Raw genomic sequence first — 20,331 nt, forward strand, 5'->3', positions numbered from 1 at the left:
GATAATAAATAAGCCTTACCTTCCTGCCCATTTCTATAACAAATTCTGAGGCATATTATAGAGGTGATAAAAGCTTCAGCTTTAAATGGAAGCTGTAACCTTAAGCCCTGAATAACCAGTGATCAGTCAACAGTAAGCATGGAACATGACAGGGCAGGAACAGTCTGACAACTTGAGATGCACACATATTTTAACATATGGAATAACACAGAATCTTGGGGTAAGTAAGTTTGGAAGATCAGATCCCATTCACAGCTTAAAGCAGGGCAAACTCTGAAACTAGAACTAAGCACTACCACCCCAAACAAAATCTCTCCAATTTGCTGGAGGGACAATACATGCCACTGTGCCTAAAGTCTTGCTGAAGTCAAGGTTAATGACACCAAGTAATTTGCAAATTTGCCCTGGTATCCAGTGCTTGGAGTTTAATAAAGAGGATACACTGCTGCCTGCAATTAGGTGGGAAGAGCTTTCTATGGGAAGCCTTCAAAGAAGAAGTTTCAGACAGACAGTCCTGTTCCTACCTAGCAAATTTAATGACCTCTAGAGACATGACAGAGGATACACCAGTCTCTGGGTGGAAAAAACCTAATATATTTAAGTCTTCATGTAGCAGTACTTGATGTGTGACTTCAACCCAATATGAAAAGAAAGAGGAGAATGAAAATTTGTATGGCTTTTTAATCTGAGGTGGCTGAAAAATGGGGTCACACCTTCCTATGAAGTGCAGTTTTAGAAAATTCAGAGAAATTTTTTCCCTACTCTTGGCCCTGAAAAAAATAATCAGAGTACATTTGTAAGGAACCAGAGAGTGAAGGAATCCTGAGCTTGCAGACTGATGCTGTGGTGCCTGAAAACACAATTTAGAATAACCTTTTGGAGAAGGTAGTGCAAGCACTACTCAGGCAGTAAACTTCACTGGTAACTCTCAGACTCCTCTTGTTAGGGTCTGTAGTGGGAGCAGATGATAATATACAGGGTGCCAAAGGGCTGAACAGTGACCTGGTACTATGTCCACAGTCTGATATCCATGCTTCGCTAATGATACTGGAAAGACTGAGAAACTGCACTTAGTCCAGAAATGCTCTGCTTTTCTTGCACCTGCACAGACATCAGAAACCATTTTTCTATTCTGCTGTCTTTTAAAGCTATTTTGTAGTCAGAGCTAAGGTGGCAGTAAAGCCAGGTAGTGAGGAATAAAAAGTGTGAACTGAAGGATGTGTTGTGGAAATGAAAGAGCTGTTGCAGAGAGTATAAGCATGTATTTCGTGTAGCAAAGAGTACAAAGTTTATGTGACATTTAATGCTGCCAAACTGACAAAAGCCCTGATTCTGAGTGATTATGCAATGAGCAGCACTGACTGTTGCCTCGCATTGCTTTAGGTGGTGAACACAGCACAAAAAGAACATTGAAATGGCAAAGTCACGCACTTAGGAAAGGAAAAATCTGAGTATCAAAGCAGAGCTTCAGGGAGCCCTGACTACACCAGTGCTTTATGACATCTCTGTGAGAAACTACTGCAGAGAGAGCTCTACCTCCCACCTGTGGGTTGGGGCTGCAGCTTCTCTCTCTCTGTTGGGAGAACATTGCTAAGGAACTCCAAAATTTTGACAGATCATAGCTTTCAAGGCAAGAGGGTATCACTGTGACTAGTGAGCTTATGAAACAGCTTCCACACTTCCTTGGGTGAGTTTGGACATATACACAGAGCTGCAAATTCTCTCTGGGTCATTAAAGCCACGTGTGCCAGGGAAACCTTTTGTGAAAGGTTGGGTCCATGCTCCAAAAGCTCTGAGATTTAAATCTCCACCCTCCAATAATCATAAAAATATTTTGAAGTGCAGAAAATTTTTTTTCTCTCCAAACCCATGGAGAAACTGTCACCCCACCCCCAGCCTCCAACACTGTTCCCATAAAAATATGTCTGGCTCCCTGCTGAAATTTTTGGGCCCAAAATGTGTAACTACAGCAAAGTTGCAACAAGTCAGACAATCAGACAATCTCAGCTATTGGTGGTGCTATTAGCAATGCTTGCTTTTATAACCACAGGGAAAAACATCAGTGAAAAATATCACTTCTTTGTACTGCATAGTACAAGGCTCTTCACTAAGAAAATCATCTTCATAATTCATTTCTTAAATGCATGTTGTTGAAAATGTCACGAAACTTGAATTGCAGTCTGATATTGTAAAAATATGTATTTTCCACAATGTATCTTTAAATCTTTCAACATGTATTTTTAACATTACTCCTATTTTTTTATTTTCAAAACTTATTTCAAGGACATTAAATTATGGTCAGGTTTCTCATTACCAAGACATGCTCGGTTATTAAAAAAAAAAATATGGAGAGAAAGAGATCACAAAAGGGCAGACACAAAGAGATTATATTTTATTGCAGACCTGACACATTGGTCTGCTCCTGTTAAATCAGTCTGGTGACTGATGTGGGACTTTGTGAAATACAAATACACAAAACAATTTTCCCTTCAGCATGAAAGAATAAGACAGCAAAGCAATCTCACTCAGAGACTGGAACAAGGACAGAGACTGAATCATGCAAAAAATAAGAGTGGGGTTTTTTCCCTTGGGCTTCTATTGGTCTAAAGAATAAGAGGCTGTATATGAGGCAAAGGTGCTGCTGCTATTAGATGTTTATGTGATGCAGTTCGAGTTCTCATATTGCACCCAGCAAGGGTTGGGTCTGCCCCATTGAGCAGGCATTTAGCATTTTGACTCCCTTTAAAACAAAGTAGCTCATGGGGTTTGCTCACAAACACATTCACACACTCCTGTTGAAAGAGAATAAAAATTTGAAAAAGTATCTTCACCATGGGACAGTTATCATCATGGGACATTTGTTGAACCTGACAGGGGCCACAAGAATTGTTTTTAAAAGGGGTTGGTGCCAGGTGCTAGGTGAAGGGAAACTTTAAATTTTAAAATAAGGTTTTCATCTCAAACAAATTAGAGTAAAATACAAAATTTTTAGTGTAATAAGACAGGAATCTAGCTCTTGTTCAACACATAGCTCTGAGAAATTGAGTGCTAAGAGCCTGCAATACCTACAAGGACTTGTACAGAGGAGACAACACAAAAGATTATTATAATTTATTAATTATTATACTTATTGCTAGATGCAAAGATAGTTACAGGAAAAAGGGATAATTTCCATCAAATACTTTGTTTTAGTCAGTCAACAATTGCCAATAAAAAATTGCTTGATCATTTTCTTCTGACCATGCTGGTTATAATCTCATCACAATGTTAGTTTATAATCTCCTTTCCATACTACTTTTAAGATGATTCCATGCATTGTTCAGGCCAGGCTTCTGTTCAGATCAGACTTCTGTTCAGCACCAAAGAGGTTGCCTAGCCCTATAAATAACAAAATCTCCTTTTCTTCATCATCAGCTTTCAATCACAACACAAGTGCAATGCGACTCTAGGAATTCTGTTTAATATCTTGGTGCTTCCATGGGCAAAGATGAAAAGCTTCTCTGCAAAGTCAGTAGGTCTCCTGAGAAGCAATGTAAGTGCCACAAGACCTTTTTAATTGCTTTTCTTTGGCTGACTTTAACTAATGCTGTGGGCATTTGTCCTCACCATGGCAGTTTGGCCTTCATTGCCCTTTGCTCAGACACAGCTATTTCAGCAGAGAGCAAGTGTATATACAGATATACATATGTGTGTCTACATGCATATGTATATATATGTGTGTGTATATATATATATATATATATATATATATATGCAAGTGGCAGTGTGAAAAAAAATATAAAATAAATGTTTTACATAGACAATGTAGAGAATCTCAGCATAACAATGCATATCTATAGAGACTGTCTTTGTATAGGACTTTTTGTTTAAAATCTCAGTACTGGACAAGAAACAAGGTGCTGTATGTTATGTTTTCGTGACTGACTTTGCATGTAGTCAAATAATTCCTTTCAACAGCTGTTTAGATGCTACTGGATTTGCCTCAGTGTCATTTTCTTTGCCCTAACTCCTTCACTCCCTGTGCTTTCAATCACAGTGTCATGCAGATCTACTGCCCTTCAGGACCAGTGCAAGGCCTGTCTATGGAAATATAAACAGCTAGGAGAGAGCTTCAAATAAGATCAGCTAAACAAAACAGCAGTGTTCTTAGAGTGGTTAATGGTACTAATTAATTTTGCTTAAAGCTTGACTTAAAAAAAATACTTTTAAAAAATCCCTATTCTCTCTATTATTTTCTGAGAAGTGTATATTAAAAATAGAACCTATTTTGGGTCAAGTTTTCAATGCCAAACTTTCATCCCCAGTGCTCCTTTCCAGGTGCTAGGGAATTAGGATGCTCCTTTGTTAAAGCTATCTTAATGCTGACTGTTACTTCTTTGCTGAAAATGCTCATTCTGCTGGTGGGCATTTTACTTCAGAATGCCCTGCACTAAAATCTGGCTCCAAAAGAAACCTACTTATTTACCATAGCCCCAAATTAAATTAAACCACACCACTTTATCTCCTGGTGTCATGGAGAGAGGATTGGAGGGAGGTCACTTCTCTCAGTAACCTAGAGCTGGCACGAGGACTTTACAGTGATGATGATTTCGAATGAGCAACCAAAGCTCAGGGGTCACTCTCAGCTTGGTGTCGCGGGGAGTGTGACACATCCCTGCCGACCTGTGGGCACACACTGCAGCCAGCAGCACCTGGGCTCACCCAGCAGGTCTCCAGGCCAGGCTTGCTCTGTGCCCAGCACGTTTTGCCATTTCTAATTAAGCCCAAGAAGGCTTTCAGCTCTGATGATCTTCCTGCTGCTTTTTCCTTCCCCCACAACTAATTTCAGACGTTCACATTCAGTGAGATACAGGAATAGAAGCAACTCAGCTTGCAGTCACCCTGCGTTAGGAAAGCTGAATATAAACAGGTTTCTGAGCTACAGTTTACACCAAAAATCAGAACACTGGAGACAATGTAGCCTGGTTTGCTGGAGCTGGATGCAAAGATCACACCAAGTTCCTAAAGTAACTCTGGAAAATAGCCTCCAGCTAATTCATGTCCCTTCCTATGCTGCCTGTGACCCAAACTACCCCTCTCTAGCTTAGTGGAATGATTGTCACTCTTCTTGCTCCACCAGAAGCCTCCTGATCTGGCCTTACCTAATATGACCTAATCTAGAGCAAACTGCAGCACCCCAATTGCACACATGCATGGGCTACTTCTAAATTAGTGTCTCAGTGCTCTCAGTTTTACTTTTTAATCACATTTTGAATTCCTCTCTTCTCTGTGAACCTCTTCAACCAAACCTCTGAATGAACCTGCTGTTTCCCTATCAATATATAATTTATTAATCTATTTTTTTCTCTGGGTTTTTTTTTTTTTTTTCTGGAGGGAGATTTTCTACCTTTAGTGTCTAAAAGAGGGATACATGCCAAGCAAAAAAAAGTAGTGCCAGGACATGGTGTCAATCCAACAGAGTTACTGCTTCTGGGAAATTTTCTGTTCCTAAATTATTCTGAGCTGGTTCAGTAAAGTGTTTCTTGAAAAAAGGTAGTGAAGAAATCCTCCTTTTGCCCCAAGGTTACAACTTATTTTGTTAGACCAGATGACATGACAGCATGATTCTATCAGGACAAATCAAAGTTTACTGAGCAAATCTGTGTTCTATAACCTGATTTATTGGTGCCATCTGCCAACACCCATGAACAGATGCTCTGTAGGACCTCACTAGTGTGCAATACTGACTGGGAGAAACCCACTGCAAATGACTGAATTTTAAAAGTTACTGAGTGTTGCAGGAGAGATAACAAACATAATGAAAAAATGTCTAGGAGAATGTATCCCAGTGTTCATTTTTCAGTTCTGCTTCTCTGACAGAAGTACTTCAGAGCATCCTCATCTACATATGTGGGCATGAGATGCAAAAATAAACCAAGAACTCACAATTTCCCATGATTTTGCTCCAATCCTTTGCTATTATGTGCTTCAAAGAAAAGAGAGCATTTTGGTGTGAGCTGTTACAGCTTACCCAAAATCAATGAATTCTTTACGATTGCAAGAATTCTTTTTATGGCCGTATTCAAGCAGGTCAGGATTGTCATACTGCAGGCACTAATGGTTTTTTTTTACTGGTTTTCCCCTACTCTGCAGCTATTTTCAAGCCCTGTGTACTCTGAGGGCATGCCGAGGTAGAAGCAAACGATTTGCAATTATTGCCACCGGCAACATTAATTTTGCATTCCCATCTCTTCAAAAACACAAGGGAGAAAAAAGAGATAACGGAAAGACAAGCAACTTGTCGGGGTGGAGATTGGACACGTGCCTGGGATCTGTGCAGGCACTGCAGAAGGTGAGGGAGAGCAGCCTCAATTCTTGCAGCCCCAGGGAACACTTGTAGAGGTGCAGGAGCAGCCCAGTCCCAGTGTCCTCATGGCCCTGGTCCTGCCTCCCTCTGCCTCCTGCCAAACTAAGCATCCATCTCTTAGGAGCTGCATTAAAATTAGAAGCTGAAGCTGTAGCGGTGGGAGGACACTTTGTCTTCTTGCCTAGCATGCCCTATTCAGCAGCTCATACCTAGGGAATTACATGGAATTCATCCAAACATGCTCAGGAACAGGTTGTTGATGGACACAGCCTATCCAATATCTGACAAACAACAAACTTTCAAGCATTGTCACTCTTTCAAAGGCTGAATTTGGGTCTGAAGCTGAAGAGCTGAAGAGCAGAAATCCTCCTTCCTTTATTGTGCCAGTCCATTAAAATCAAGCACTCATGGAAATTCTCCATGGAGAAACTATCACTGAACTATTAATAAAATCTTCCTGAACTATTAATACGATCTCTGGGAGCTTTAATCCACCTCAGGGACTTATTATGTAAGTGCACAGGCATGAAGATGCTGTTTTTATCCTCAGTTTACATGACATTTCGCTTTAAACAGTTTTGTTTATGACTGATATCTTCCTGAATCTGGGGGCAATTATTTTCTTTCAAGGGGAATTATATTTTCATTTGCAGTAAACTGGCAAGTACGGTTGAGATAAAAGTTCATTGGAGTGTGTGCTTGGTTTTCTAATTAAAAAAGGTTCAGGTTATGAAAACATTTTAAAAATGCTTATTTATCAAAATTCACATGTTCTGTAACCTAGAAATATGCTGTAGTATGGATTTTGACATCATAGACCATCTTTGGTCTATGATGTCAAATCACATAGTTTGAAGGGAATGACCTTGAGCATCAGGTTGGATTAGTTCCTATTTTTCATATTCCAAAGATGGCTCTGAATTCCCGACATGCTTTGGTGTGAGAAGATGCTGGAAAGGCATGTTGATTTTTAGTTTTCAGGCAGTTCCAAACAACACCACAGTAAAAAGTTTCTGACGCATACACATGCCAAATGAAATAGATATTGTCATGGCAAGAACAGGCAGAAAGAAAGAACAATTGTCTCTCTAATCAACCTCGTAGCTTCCAAGCACCCCTCCTGAGCTATATAATGGAATATTATGTACTAAAGGTTTTCAGTTCCAGGTTCAGTTCAAAAATTATTCTGCAAAGGAGAAGAGACAGGAAACTGGTCCCCATAACATTTTGCTCCGATCTACAAGCTTGGGGATACTTCTTCCATCTGAAATAAAAGATGTGTTGAAGCCTGCATGGATTTGGAGGGTCTGTGATAGCTCCACTGTGTTCATTGCTTTCTCTTTAGGCATGATAAAGAGAATAGCTGAAAAAGCAAAGAAACAGATATATAAAGCAAAACAAAGACAAATCAGGCAAAAGAGTAGGCCCATCAATGGCCCCAGTTTTATTAAATCAACTCAAACTCTATGTTTGGTCAATTTTCTCTCTCTGTTTGCCTGTACTGCTCTGGGAAGGTGTCACTGCAGCATTGTTAGATAAATTCCTTATTTTAGATCAATTTAAGTCCCAGTGAAGAAGGCCTGGTCTGACAGTGGAGTGAGCCAGCTGTCCAAGAAGATATCCGGAGTTCTTTTCCATGAAGTGTAGATTGGATGAGTGTACAGTGAGGTGGATTGAGAACTGGCTCAAAGGCAGATCCCAGAGGGCCATAATTAGTATCACAGGGACAAGCTGGAGTCCTGTCACTAGTGGTGTCCCACAAGGTTCAGTTTAACTTATTCATCAGTCACTTGGATGAAGGGGCAGATGCCTCCTCAGCAAGTTCACTTGGACAAGAGGGAATGGGTAAAAAGTGGTGCATGGGAAATTCCACCTAAACATGAGGAAGAACTTCTTTGCTATGCTCAATGTGGAGCAGATTTCCCAGAGAGGTTGTGGAGTCTCCCTCACTGGAAATATTCAAGAATTTTCTGGACACAATCCTGTGCCATGTGCTCTGGGATGACCAGAGCTTGAGCTTTGGGAGTTTGGACCTGATGATTGTGGTCCCTTCCAGCCTGATCCATTCTGTGATTCTGTCATTCCTTGCTATTAATAAGAAGCAGATTAGCTTGTTTAGGACTGGATTGGATGTGTTTATTTACTCTGCAACTTCATTGCTGTGCAACATGTTAATTTGTCCAGCCTTGTTTTCAGAAGAGAAGACAGTAGTGCCCAAAAACAATTAGACCAACTCATGTGTACTGCATTTCATTTATAACATTGGAATAAACCCCAAGTATATCCTCAGGATTGGGTATTTTTGACAAGGAATCAGGTTAAGAAAAGGCTCCATGATCCCAGAGTCCATTTCACAGTAGACTCCAAAAAAATGTACCTCATTATAAAATACACCTTCCCAAGGAATCACAAGACATGAGAAATCAAAAGAGAATTCCTGAAAGCAAAAGCTCTCCAGCAGAAAATCAATTTCAGCTACTTTTACCTTGCCCCAGGGAAAGCAGCAGAGACACTAAGTGGGGTGTGGGAAATGTATCATACTCCTTCCTGGAGCTGCACAAGGCAGACCTCCAGACAGGAGCTTTTCTTTCCAAGACAGCTCTGCTCTAATTAGGGACTTTTACAAAATTAGTATGTTGCAGTTCCAAACAGTGTCTGGATGATTCCCTTATCAAATTTCTTTGGGTCTTAAAAAAAAAAAAAAAAAAAAGTCTTTGTCCTTGTTCTAATTGACAGCATTACAAATGCAGGTGGACTGAGGGATGGAGGTCAAATTGAACTTAATGTGCTTAATAGGGCAAGGAACAAAATTTAGTAAAAAAATTACACACACAAAAAAAATGTTCTTTGGTTGTTTTTTTTCTGACTGTCAAGTTTCTTTTTCAAGGGTCTTTGTGCACTTCTGGGTGTACCTTCAAAATTAAAAGAAAGCAGTTGCCTTTAAATAAAATTGTTATGTTAAGGGCTTTCCTATAAACTAGATATATGGGATAGAATTTAGTTTATAGACTCAAAAATCTATGTTGGGTGGACATAAAATTAATTTTCTGTATAGGAAAATGCATTCTGCTCCTTTTTTTCTACAGGCAGACTGTCAGCTTAAGCCTCTGGCTGGTTCCTATAATTCTCAGTATTTGGACCTTTCTGGGTATTGTTAAAGCTGGTCAACATGTTCTAAAAAATATATGTTCCCCCTTGAAAATGAAGACTGTCTGATGTTTCTCACTAAAACTTATGATTAATATAATTTGTGCAGTCCAGCAAGAAGGCAAAACAATTTTTCTTTTTCAGGTCAGTATAAATCTCTGTGTCTTAAAGTTATTCCCCTGCATCCAATCTTTCATTTCTGTACTTTCCTGTGCTTCAGACTCAGATTGGATTTTCTACACTGACATTAGCTGCTACAGTACAGCTTGGGAACAACTGTGGCAATTTACTTCCCAAGAGCAAAGGTGTCCAAAACATCCTCCTCATAGATACAACTTGTGGGATGGCAGCCAGCCTGACAAATATAGAATTAATAAAATAAATAAATAAATAAAGGCAAATATGGAACATTCCAGTTTGTCTTAGGTTGGGTGGGTTTTTTTTTTAATAATCTTTGAAGAGCTCCAAATCTTAAAATCTTCATTCCCATGTGGGAGGAAGGCAACTGAATTTGTGAGTTTTGCATGAAATGGGCATTTTATGGCTCTGATCTGCTATAAAACACAATTTTAGGTTATCACATGGAAGAAAAACGCTTTGGACTTCACATTTCTGTCAGTCCATGTGTTTTCCTAGGTGGACTCAGACTCTGAGCAATTTCTCATCAGTCAGTTGAAGTCACCACAATGTTCAGCACTGCAGTACTTTATCTCAGTCAGATCTGCATCCTAAACTCTCATGAAAAGCAGTGGAGATACACTCTTCTTTATTGAAAATGAACACCCCAACAGGACATATGCCATCCTTAAAGAGAACTATAGAATCATAGAATCACCAAACAGAATCATAGAAGAGTTAGGGCTGGAAGGACCTTAAAAGTCATCTAGTTCCAATCCCTCTGCCATGGACAGGGATGCCATTCACTAAATCAGGTTGCTCCCGTTAGACCTGGCCTTGACCACTTTCAGGGATGGGGCATCCATAATTTTTCTGTTCCAGTACCTCAGCACCCTCTAAGAAAAGAATTTTTTCCTAATATCTAATATAAACAACCCTACTTTTCAGTTTAAAACCTTGTCTTGTCACTATCTGCCCAGATAAGAAGTCCCTCTCCCTCCTTTTTATGAGGCTCCTTAAGGTACTGGAAGGCTGCGGTGAGGTCTCCCTGGGACCTTCCCTTCCTCAGGCTGAAAAAACCCACCTCTCTCTTCCTGTTTTTGTAGGAAAGATGCCCAGTTCTTCTGATCATCTTCTGGCCTTCCTCTGTACTCTAACAGGTTGACATCTTTCTTGGGCTAAGGACCCCAGACCAGATGGGGTCTCAAAAGCTCAATTCATCATTTACAAGGAATTTAAAATGGGATCACCTGTGATGTTACACTGCTTGTCCTCTTGTGTGCTGGCCTAATTATCCAATAGTCCTTCACAGTATATCCAATATCTAGATTTGTAATGATTTCAGGTCAGCTGACCTGCCTGAGGTGGAAGTGGCTTATTCCACTTTATAGCAAAAGAAAAAGATATCACTTAATGGCTGTGGCTGCTCACAAACATTACTCTAGGATGGTTTTAGATGACTGCCAGGGCAATCCATGCAAAGAGTATGGAGAATCCTGATGATCTGCCCTGGGTTGCAGGAGGTGGTGTATGCATACATATCGCTAAATCTGGGGGAAAAATTGACCTTGAAGCAGAACAGAAGCACTGCAGAGCAGGTGTATAAGGGGATTTTTTCATATCATCTCACAAATCCACCCAGCATTCTCACCAGCTGTGCTCAATCTCTGATGTTCGGGAGGAAGGCGAGAGAAAGCCCCAAGACACCCTGTGCTAATTGTGGGGGGAAGGAACCTGCCTGGGACCCAGAGCCAAAGCCCTGAAGGAAGAGACCTGATTATACTCTGCTTTTCATGCTGAGCTGCAGGGGTTAGGAGCACACACAGGATGAGGACGGCTTCATCAGGATCTCCCTTCACAGCGGAGAGACAGGCTCCTCTCCTCCCCTTGGAAGGGTATTTGCACACAGGAACAGCGGTCGTCCCATTATTTATGCCAGGCGAAAAAAAAAAATATTAAAAAAAGAAATCCCAGGCTCTTCCTTGACTGACGTTTGTTAGATAAAATCGTAGGTACAAAATACCCTTCACAACGTACAATAACCTTTAAAGACACGCCAGCCAGCACCTCCTCTTCCCTTGGGCTGGTGGGATGCTGTAGCGAGCAGCTCGCCAGCGGGACGCTCCCTGCATGTTAATGGCCAGGGTGTTTGTGCCGAGCCTGGCGGCGGCGGCGAGCGCCGCTCCGGCAGTTTCCATGGTGCTGTCATGGTGCTCTCTCCCCACACCTTCACTTATCAGCATTTCCCACCCATCCTCCTCCCGCTAATGTGCTGCTTGCTCACCCCGAAAGGTCAGCCATTGTAATGATGATTTTAGCGGGGGGAGGCAGGGAGGCCGAAGGGTGAAAAGGTGAGCTCTGAGCGGCGATGTGCGTGGGAACCGGGGGCTCGCCTGGCGCTGCACAATGAGAAATTAGAAAGCTTCCCCTCGAGGGAGCGGTGCTCATCAACCCCCTCTCACTTCCCAGGCCGCCCGAGTCAGATGCCCTGGCGGAGTTAAAAAATGTTCATGAGAAGTGGCTGGAGACCCGACTTTAAATCCTCAGCATCTCATCGGCAATTGATGTGTCAGCGTGTGGAGGGGCGCCTCTGTCCACAGAGGAAACTGATACAAACGCTTACAGGCATCTTTTTTGTTTTTTCTATTTCCCTCCTTCCCCCTCCCAGCCAGCCCAGTGCTCGTTTGCAGATGGAAAGAGACAGATTTTTCCTGCGACTTTCATCCTATTGACTGCCGGGGTAAAGCACTGCATCTCTTAACTGCCCTCCTTCCTTCCTTTCTTTCTTTCTTTCTGTAGGACAGCTTTCCTGCACGTTTTGGAGGAGTCCATTTTGTCAATCAGCCCTGGTACATCCATGCCCTGTACACGCTAATCAAACCGTTCCTCAAAGACAAGACAAGGAAAAGGGTAATTCGATGGGGGTGAGGGGTGGGGGTGGAGAGGAACCTGCAGACATGGATTTTCCATGTAGCTGTATGTTTTCTTTTCTAGTTTTTCTCTCTGCATTTTCCGCATGGTATAAGAGAATCGCAGCTGTTATTAAAAATTAGAGTTTGGAATGGTCTGGATTGAATCAGTAACTCAGCCAGGGACCAGAAATCTGTTATCACTAACAAAGCATGGATATATTTTACTGGGACGTGCTCAGGGACAGAGAGAATTGGCAATATGGAGAGATTATCAGGCCTGGCTGAAGTTACTTGCAAGTGAGGAAAACTTCAGCTCAACTCTTTTTGTGGGAGTAAAAATTCCTATTTCATTCCTTCAGCAGGGTGACTGTTTTCACATGATGGTAACTCACTTGCTTCCACAAAAAGTACCCATGCCTGAAGGCTGTTTGCTCACACTGCAGAAGAGACAGATCTTCTCCACAGAAACCCAGTGAATTGGTGGTTCTGCAGTCATCCTAGCCATTTGTTCTCTGCAGTCTGCGAAGCAACAGCTGAATAATCCATCAGGAGACCCCAGAGCCTACCCTGAGCTGACTAGGCAGGACAAGGGTAGGACACAACTGAAAGCAAAGAGGGATTAGAGAAACAAGTGTTACTGAAGCAGCACCAAGTGGTGACACAGCCTGATTCACCCCTGAAAATATCTGTCCTGGGATGCAGGGCTAGTGGCCCTCTCAGACTCTGAAGTAGTGCTCTTCCTGCTGCTTCAGTAAGCTCTGTTGTCATCCTTTATCTATCACTAGTCTTCATGTACACCTCTATCCCCTTGCAGTAGCAATAATCAGTCATAATTCCTGACTTCTGCTTCTCCTGGTCTGGTACTTAAGAAACTGAAATTGTCATGTGCCAAAAGCAAGAGAATCGGAGTTTTCAGCAGTGTAAGTGCCAGCCTAATTCTTCAGCTGCTCACCCCAAAATTAATCCCCCCTCTTCTGCCAACTGAGTCAGCCCTGAGAGCTTTTGAAATTCCCACCCGAAACTGCAGTGTCACCTAATGACACTCCACACCTCATTAGTGCTGCTATTATTGTACTCAATGAAGTAAGGAGTCGATGATGACTTTGAACTTTCTTTTTCATTTGTTCAAGATCTTTCTTCATGGTAACAACCTGAACAGCCTTCACCAGCTAATACACCCTGAATGCCTGCCCTCTGAATTTGGGGGGACTCTGCCTCCCTACGACATGGGGACGTGGGCTCGAACATTACTGGGTCCCGACTACAGCGATGAGAACGAGTACACCCACACCTCCTACAACGCCATGCACGTGAAACACGCGTCCTCCAACCTGGAGAGGGAGGCCTCCCCCAAACCCATGAAAAGGTTAGTCCTGTCTTCAAAATATCACCTCTTATTTGGCTTTCTGAACAGGTTTGGCATAAGTCTCGCAGGAAGGGCTCATGTGGCTGGAGGAGAGGCTGCAATCTGGCAAACATTGATGGTAAGGAGCACTTCACTCTGGGCTGTGCTCATGGTGTGGTGGGAGAAAGGAAGCCTCTCGGTGGAACCGTAATTACTTGTCTGATTACCGTGCATGAAAATGAGGGGAAATTAATGAGCCCCTGCACAGGGCATTACAGAAAGTACATCAGGGTGAGATGCTGTCCTGTACGGCACAGTGCATCCAGCGGCACTACTTCAGCGCTGGTCCCTACTCCTTGCCGCTGCTCTGCTGATGCTGACCCGGTTGTTATCGATTAGGGATTTACCTCCTTGAAAAGGCAGGTTTTGTACGATGAACACCACTGCCCTCTAAAGGGAAAAGGAGTTGGTCTTCTCCCTGTGCTTCTGTTCCCACTTGCTCTGCAAAGCCCTGCTAAGGCAGTTGCAGAGCTGCTCTTTTAAATGCTCTGATTTTAGCTCTAGTGATTGTGCATTTTGGGCTCAGAATGCCCAAAATGACACCTCTGGAGATTGTTACCCTCAGTAGTTTGGACTGGTTGTGGGGCTGGGGTCAGGAAGTCGGATAGCTGGCACGGAGCTGTGTGTGGTACGGCTCAGCCAACAGCAGCTGCAGTGAGCCATGGCCGTGTAGGCTCCCCTGCGTGATGGAACATCTGCACTTGCCTCACCCTTGGCATCCCACTCCACAAAACTGCTTTCCATGAGGATCACAGTGGAGCTTTCCTCGCTGCTGCCACTTGATGAGCGCGGTGCTCACAGGCACGGCCTCGCTCTCCGTGACAGGGAGCGGCCGTCATTTTGTCACAGCAAAATCAAAGCTGACAACCCAGACAAGCCATAATGTCGTGTAATTAATTTTGAAAGTCTTTCATCTTCAGAGGAAAAAGAAATGCGTTCTCTATTCACAGCTCCCTTCCAGGTCAGAGGGATGCCACGCAGCTGTGTCTGCAAAGTGAGGCCTCGTGCTGGAAACACTAACACTTATGACTGACTTCAAGAGCTCCCAGGGCCACAAGACTTTCAGGCTATGAGCTGCAGCCCTGTCATGAAGAGGGGTGGCCACCTGCATTGCCAGCAGTTCTCACTGGCTGGGAGCCAGTATGAGTTTACAAAGCCTGCCCCAGAGAGCTGAGTTTGGACCAATTTATTTTTAATAAATATCATCAGTGAAACACACTGAATTACTCTAGAAAAATACTAAATATTTCACTATTATTAAAATATATCTCCATTTATGTAGCTTTCTTTTTTTTTTTTTTTCTTTATAGAAAGAAATCTGCAGTTTTTTAAAGCTCCAAATATGTTAAGAGCTGTTCACAGGTAAAGCTGCTGAGGATCTGATCCCTGGCTGCAAAGAAGGGAGGGTCTTATTGTGCCCTCAGGGGAGAACCTCAGCTTGAAAATTAGTTCGGTGCCAGAAAACCCTGCCTTGAGGCAAAAAACCTCTTTTATAATCTGTTCACTAACAAAAAAGTGTACTTACACAAATACAGGGAGTGGATGAATTTAATTTGTCATGTTGCCTCTGGGCAGACTAGATCTAACTTTTAGCCTAATTTCGTTACTCGGCAGTTAAGTCAACCATCTGATCTTGCACCCCGTGGTCATTACTTGCTGTTAAAGGTGAAAAGTTCACAGCTTCAACAGATTTTCTCCTATGAGTATTTGCTTTGATTATCCTTCTCCTGAAATTATGGTTTGGCCCAAGCACAGGTAAAAGCCTATGTTTAGAAAGCATGATTGTGTGCTTTGTAAGATTTTTTTTGACCAGATTTATATCTAAGGCATCTTAAAAGGTATCCAGACTTCTACCAGCATTACCTGTCTTTATATATCTCCCCTCCTTGCCTCTTTAGGTTCATATATCTCTAACACAATGAGAAACTCAGGCTGTGACTGAGATTCCTGGGTACTCCAGAGAGGTTTGCACTAGGCATAGGTGATTTTTAAACGTTATTCTTCATCTTAAATATAATTCTTTCACAATTGTCCTATCATTTCTTTCCCTTATTAAAACAATTTTTAGTTTTATTGAAAATCTCTCCTCTGCTCCTCCTTTCATGGAATAGACTCTTAGGTAACATGTTAACTATGTGTTTCTCTGATGAAAGGATTGGCTTAACAGAAAATAAAGGTCAAGGTCACTGACTTTTTCTTTAGCAGTCATGTTCCATTGAAAGGGGCAAATATGGCAAAGACTGAGCCTTCTTGGGTTTCTGCAATTTGAGGCTGAAAATCCTGAACAATTATGGGACCTTTCATCTCTGACTTCCCAGATATCACTGCAGGTTTACCTGCCCAGTAACCAGCTGTGCTTATGAGGCTTGGATTTACCCAGGAGGCTGAAATTAGTGTCATTCTCTACTGTGGCACTGTCCTGCTGCATGACAGGGTGCAGAGCTACAGCCTCTCCTGGCTCTGTGGCCACCTGCTTTAAAGCCACACGAGCCCATCCTTGCTAAAGCTGCCACTGGACCAGCAGAGTGTTAAAGCTCCTGGAATCTTTGGTCTCAGTGCTGGTATAGCAGCTTGCACTGTGACCACAGAGAAGTGTCTCTGTGAAATTAAATGCCTCCATCCTCTACACCTTGGATGGTGTAGAGAGCTTGGAGAGAAGCTCACCCTTGACACCTGCTCCAAAAATAGTGTCTTGCAATTTTAGTAGCAGGGAGGCTGAGAAATCAAGATATGAATTATAGATCTGGAAGGAAAGTGCCAGAAAATGGAATCAGAGAATAACTGACCAAAATACTGTTGTAGCCACGTAACCTATGTTAGCAAATTAATGCAGAGGGGGAAGAGGAGGAGGCCATTTTCAAGATGTGCCTGAGACAAAACTGAGATCTAAAACAAATCTCCAAATGCAGAACAGGAAAAAATGAGGCACCAAACAACAGTAAGAGGGGGTGAAGCTGGAGCAGGTACCTGTCTGTAGGTTGGCTTTAGGACTGACAGCAGTGCTTTGGCTCCTGACACCAGAGCAGGTGCATGTAAATTGAAACAAGTTCACCTGAGAACTGTGAGGAGGATGAGGAAAGCAGAGACCATATTTTTCAAGCAAGAAGCTATAGAAAAGACAATAGTTTGTTTAGCTTCAGAGGGTGAAACTTTAAATGGATTTAAGGGGAATAAAATCTGGGGAGAGAGAACAAGTATATGAGAAAAGGGACAGTTTAGGCATTAGGCATGAGATAAAATGGGTAGAAGTTGACCAAGGTATACACTGGCTGCAAAATGGAGTTGTTTTGCTAGTCATCAGAGGTCAGAAGCAGCGTGCCAGTGCGACAATCTAACTGATACAGGAGTGAATGACTAATGTGAAGGGGCTCTAGGAGATTAAACTTGCATAGCAAAGTCTCATTAGATTCCAATTTCCAGAACATCATGTTCTTCCCAGTCACAGGCAGGGGTGGTTTTCCCTGTGACTTGAACTTGCACAAGATTTGTTCTCAAGAAAGAGTCCTTGTTGACTTCAGAGAATGGAGGTGTTGTAGATGGGGAAAGGATTGAAAGTCCTCTTAGAGAAAGACTGCCACTGACTCTAGTCAGTGCCATGATCCTGAAAATTTTGAGATTTAATGAGTATCTATAATATGGAAAATCTTTAATCAAAACCATTGCAATTTTTCCAGCAGTAGCCACATGAAGTCCCACTGGAGCAAAACCAAAGTAGTGGAAATGACACTCCCATCTGCAGTATTATCTAGGATCCCAAGTCCTGTATAAACAGATGGGATACGAAGCAAAACAGCTGATGACTCCACATAATGAGTCTTAATGACCAGGGGGGATGGGAGGGGGAATCAACAATAATAAAAATCCATTCAGAATGTATGTTTATTAAGATTCAGCTCAGTGAAGTCTGAAACGGGCAAGGCAGTAAACATGCAAACCAGCATTAATACAGCAAACTCAGTTTAATCTAACTGCATCCATTAGACAGTCCTGGGAGCAGCACTGGCAACAGACCTTTCCCCTGTCTTCTGAAGGGTCTGCATCCATCCAGGCATCCCTTAGGAGCTTTGGGATTTCAGAGCAATGTAAATGGTGCAAAAATTTCGAGCACAGGGAAGAATATCACCTCCCTTTCATCTGTGGCCAAGTTGTGATCTCTGATGGTCAGAAAGGGGCCTTCAGTCAACAGGGAGCTCACACAAAAGCAAAGCATTTGCCTGAGGCATTCATGCTGGCTTTTGTTGATGAGGTGTTGTTTTTAGGACCAGCTGGAGGTTTTATCTGGGTGTGCAGTTTAAGGAATAGTTATGGTGGATGGTTAAGCCTAGCAGTTAAAGAGTCAGAGACTGCTCTCAGCATATCACTGTGCCAATAGGGCACAATTTTTAGCCCCATCTCCTAAAGGCAGGAGATCCACATCTGTAGCTATTTGGATACCTAAAAGCAGTGGGTGAGCATCCCCACGTGAAGGGATGGATTCAGTGACTGGAGAAGATGTGAAAGAGCTCCGTTCTTTGAAGTTTCCTTTATTCTCCAGTGTCACCCTTGCTCTTACACTCGGGTCCAGCAGCAATAAGTAAGCTGTAGCAGCATGTTCCCTCCCTCTGACTCACTTTTCTTTACAAGAACTGCCCTTCTTCAGCTGCATCTGGGTCACTTCTTGATGTCTGAACTTGATCTTCAGTCCAAGTGACAAAAACTGTTCTCTACTTTGCTTGTTCCATGCACAGGTACCAAGCACAGTCAGGGAGCTGAGTGTTCCTTCTCTGCCCTCCCAGGCACCAAAAGAGCACTAGCTTTTAACCTGCTGCCAGTGCAAACAGATTTGGAAATCTACTGCAATTTAAAATTGCCTTGCAGAGAAAGAAAATTTTACCTAAACTGCATGTATATTCTGGCTAAACAACCTGAGTTGTTTAATCAAACTTATTTAATCAAAATTTAATTAATTATAGCTTTATTCAAATTTGGGGTTAAAATTATTCTTAGGATAACATGGATTGCAAGAGCCTTACTAGCACTGAGTCAAGCTTATCAGAGACTCTGTAAATTCAGAGGCAGAATTTTCTACATTTAAAGTAGAGCCAAGCACAATAATTATGAACATGCACAATCTGTGCATTAAGACACCATTATGTTTTTCTGCTGTAAAATAAAAAATAATCATAGAACTATAGAATAATTTAAGCTGGAAAAGAACTTTAAGATCATCAAGTCCAACGTTAACCCAGGTCCAACACTAAACCTTGTGCCTAAGCACCCCACATCTCCACATCTTTTAAATACCTCCAGGGAATGGTGTTTCCACCACTTCCCTGGGAAGCCTGTTCCAATGTTTACAATCCCTTCAGTAAAGAAATTTTTTCCTAATATCTAATTTAAACCTCTCCTGGCACAACTTGAGGCTGTTTCCTCAATGATGGACTTGAGCACCCAAATAATCAATGTCCTGAGCAGTGGTTCATCAAAAGCCCCCATATTATGCATTTTGAAAATGCAGTGGAAAAAGCCTGTTGGAATGCATTGACCCATTGCCCCACGATGCTGAGTTAGAGCATGTGGAGTTTTATGTCCCAGATTTGAGTGAAAGGATTTTAAAGTGCAGATGAGGGTTTAGCCATTATTGCCTCCTGATGTGTGTGTGTTTTCAAAAGCCCTGATATTCAAATGAACTCACTGCTGAAACTAATTGCTGTTTCTCAGAAATGGGATCCTGCTTCCATAAAGACGGATATTACCACTGGCCCACACTAATGCCGACTGGAACAGTTTTAGAACCAAAAGGGGCCGTTCATGGCGGTGACTTATGTAAGGTTTTTATTTATTCAGACTTGTTTCTCCATATGCCCAGCTGGGCTGTGCAAGGCAGATCTTTCTAGTTGTTATCCTTAGTGTGACCTTAATGTTCCTTCGCCATATGTTTCTGCTTTTATGGGTCATGTTTTATGCCGGTTCACAGTCAGCACCAATTTACTGCAGAAGTAGTAAAATACCAGCAAATAAAAATCAGTATGAAAATGTGTGAACACTTCCCACTGCCCATGGACAGCACCTGGGTTGCTGTGCTTGTAGCTGGGGTGCATTTCTACTTGTGTTAGGGGAAAGGGGAAAAACTTGTGATAAAATACCCCTGTAATACACGAGACCTACAACACAAGGTTCACATTCTCTATTTTATTATAAATTAAACAAAGGAGAATTTCTGAATGCTTCTGCAGAAATGCTTCCCTCATACACAAGTGATGAATGAGACACGTATTGGTAGTAAAACAGGGTCCCAGGGACACGTATATCATGCAATGTATGCATTATCTAGTAATACAGAGTTTTAGCTTTTAAACAGTTTTGTAATTTTTAAACAGAATCCAGCAAATACATCAGAAAAAAGTGGAAAACAGCTGGTGGAT

At 42.2% G+C, this 20,331-nt stretch overlaps 1 protein-coding gene across 1 annotated transcript in view; it reads left to right on the top strand.

Annotated features, from left to right (window-relative positions):
- CLVS1 (clavesin 1) overlaps positions 1-20,331 on the top strand; it is a 100,928-nt gene that overhangs the window by 67,820 nt on the left and 12,777 nt on the right. The window contains exons 4-5 of the mRNA XM_015617621.3: positions 12,410-12,520; positions 13,653-13,888. Coding sequence (XP_015473107.1) covers positions 12,410-12,520; positions 13,653-13,888 — 347 coding nt within the window. The remainder of the gene's footprint in view (positions 1-12,409; positions 12,521-13,652; positions 13,889-20,331) is intronic.

The sequence above is a fragment of the Parus major genome, chromosome 2, assembly GCF_001522545.3.
Source record: "Parus major isolate Abel chromosome 2, Parus_major1.1, whole genome shotgun sequence".
Lineage (NCBI taxonomy): Eukaryota > Metazoa > Chordata > Aves > Passeriformes > Paridae > Parus > Parus major.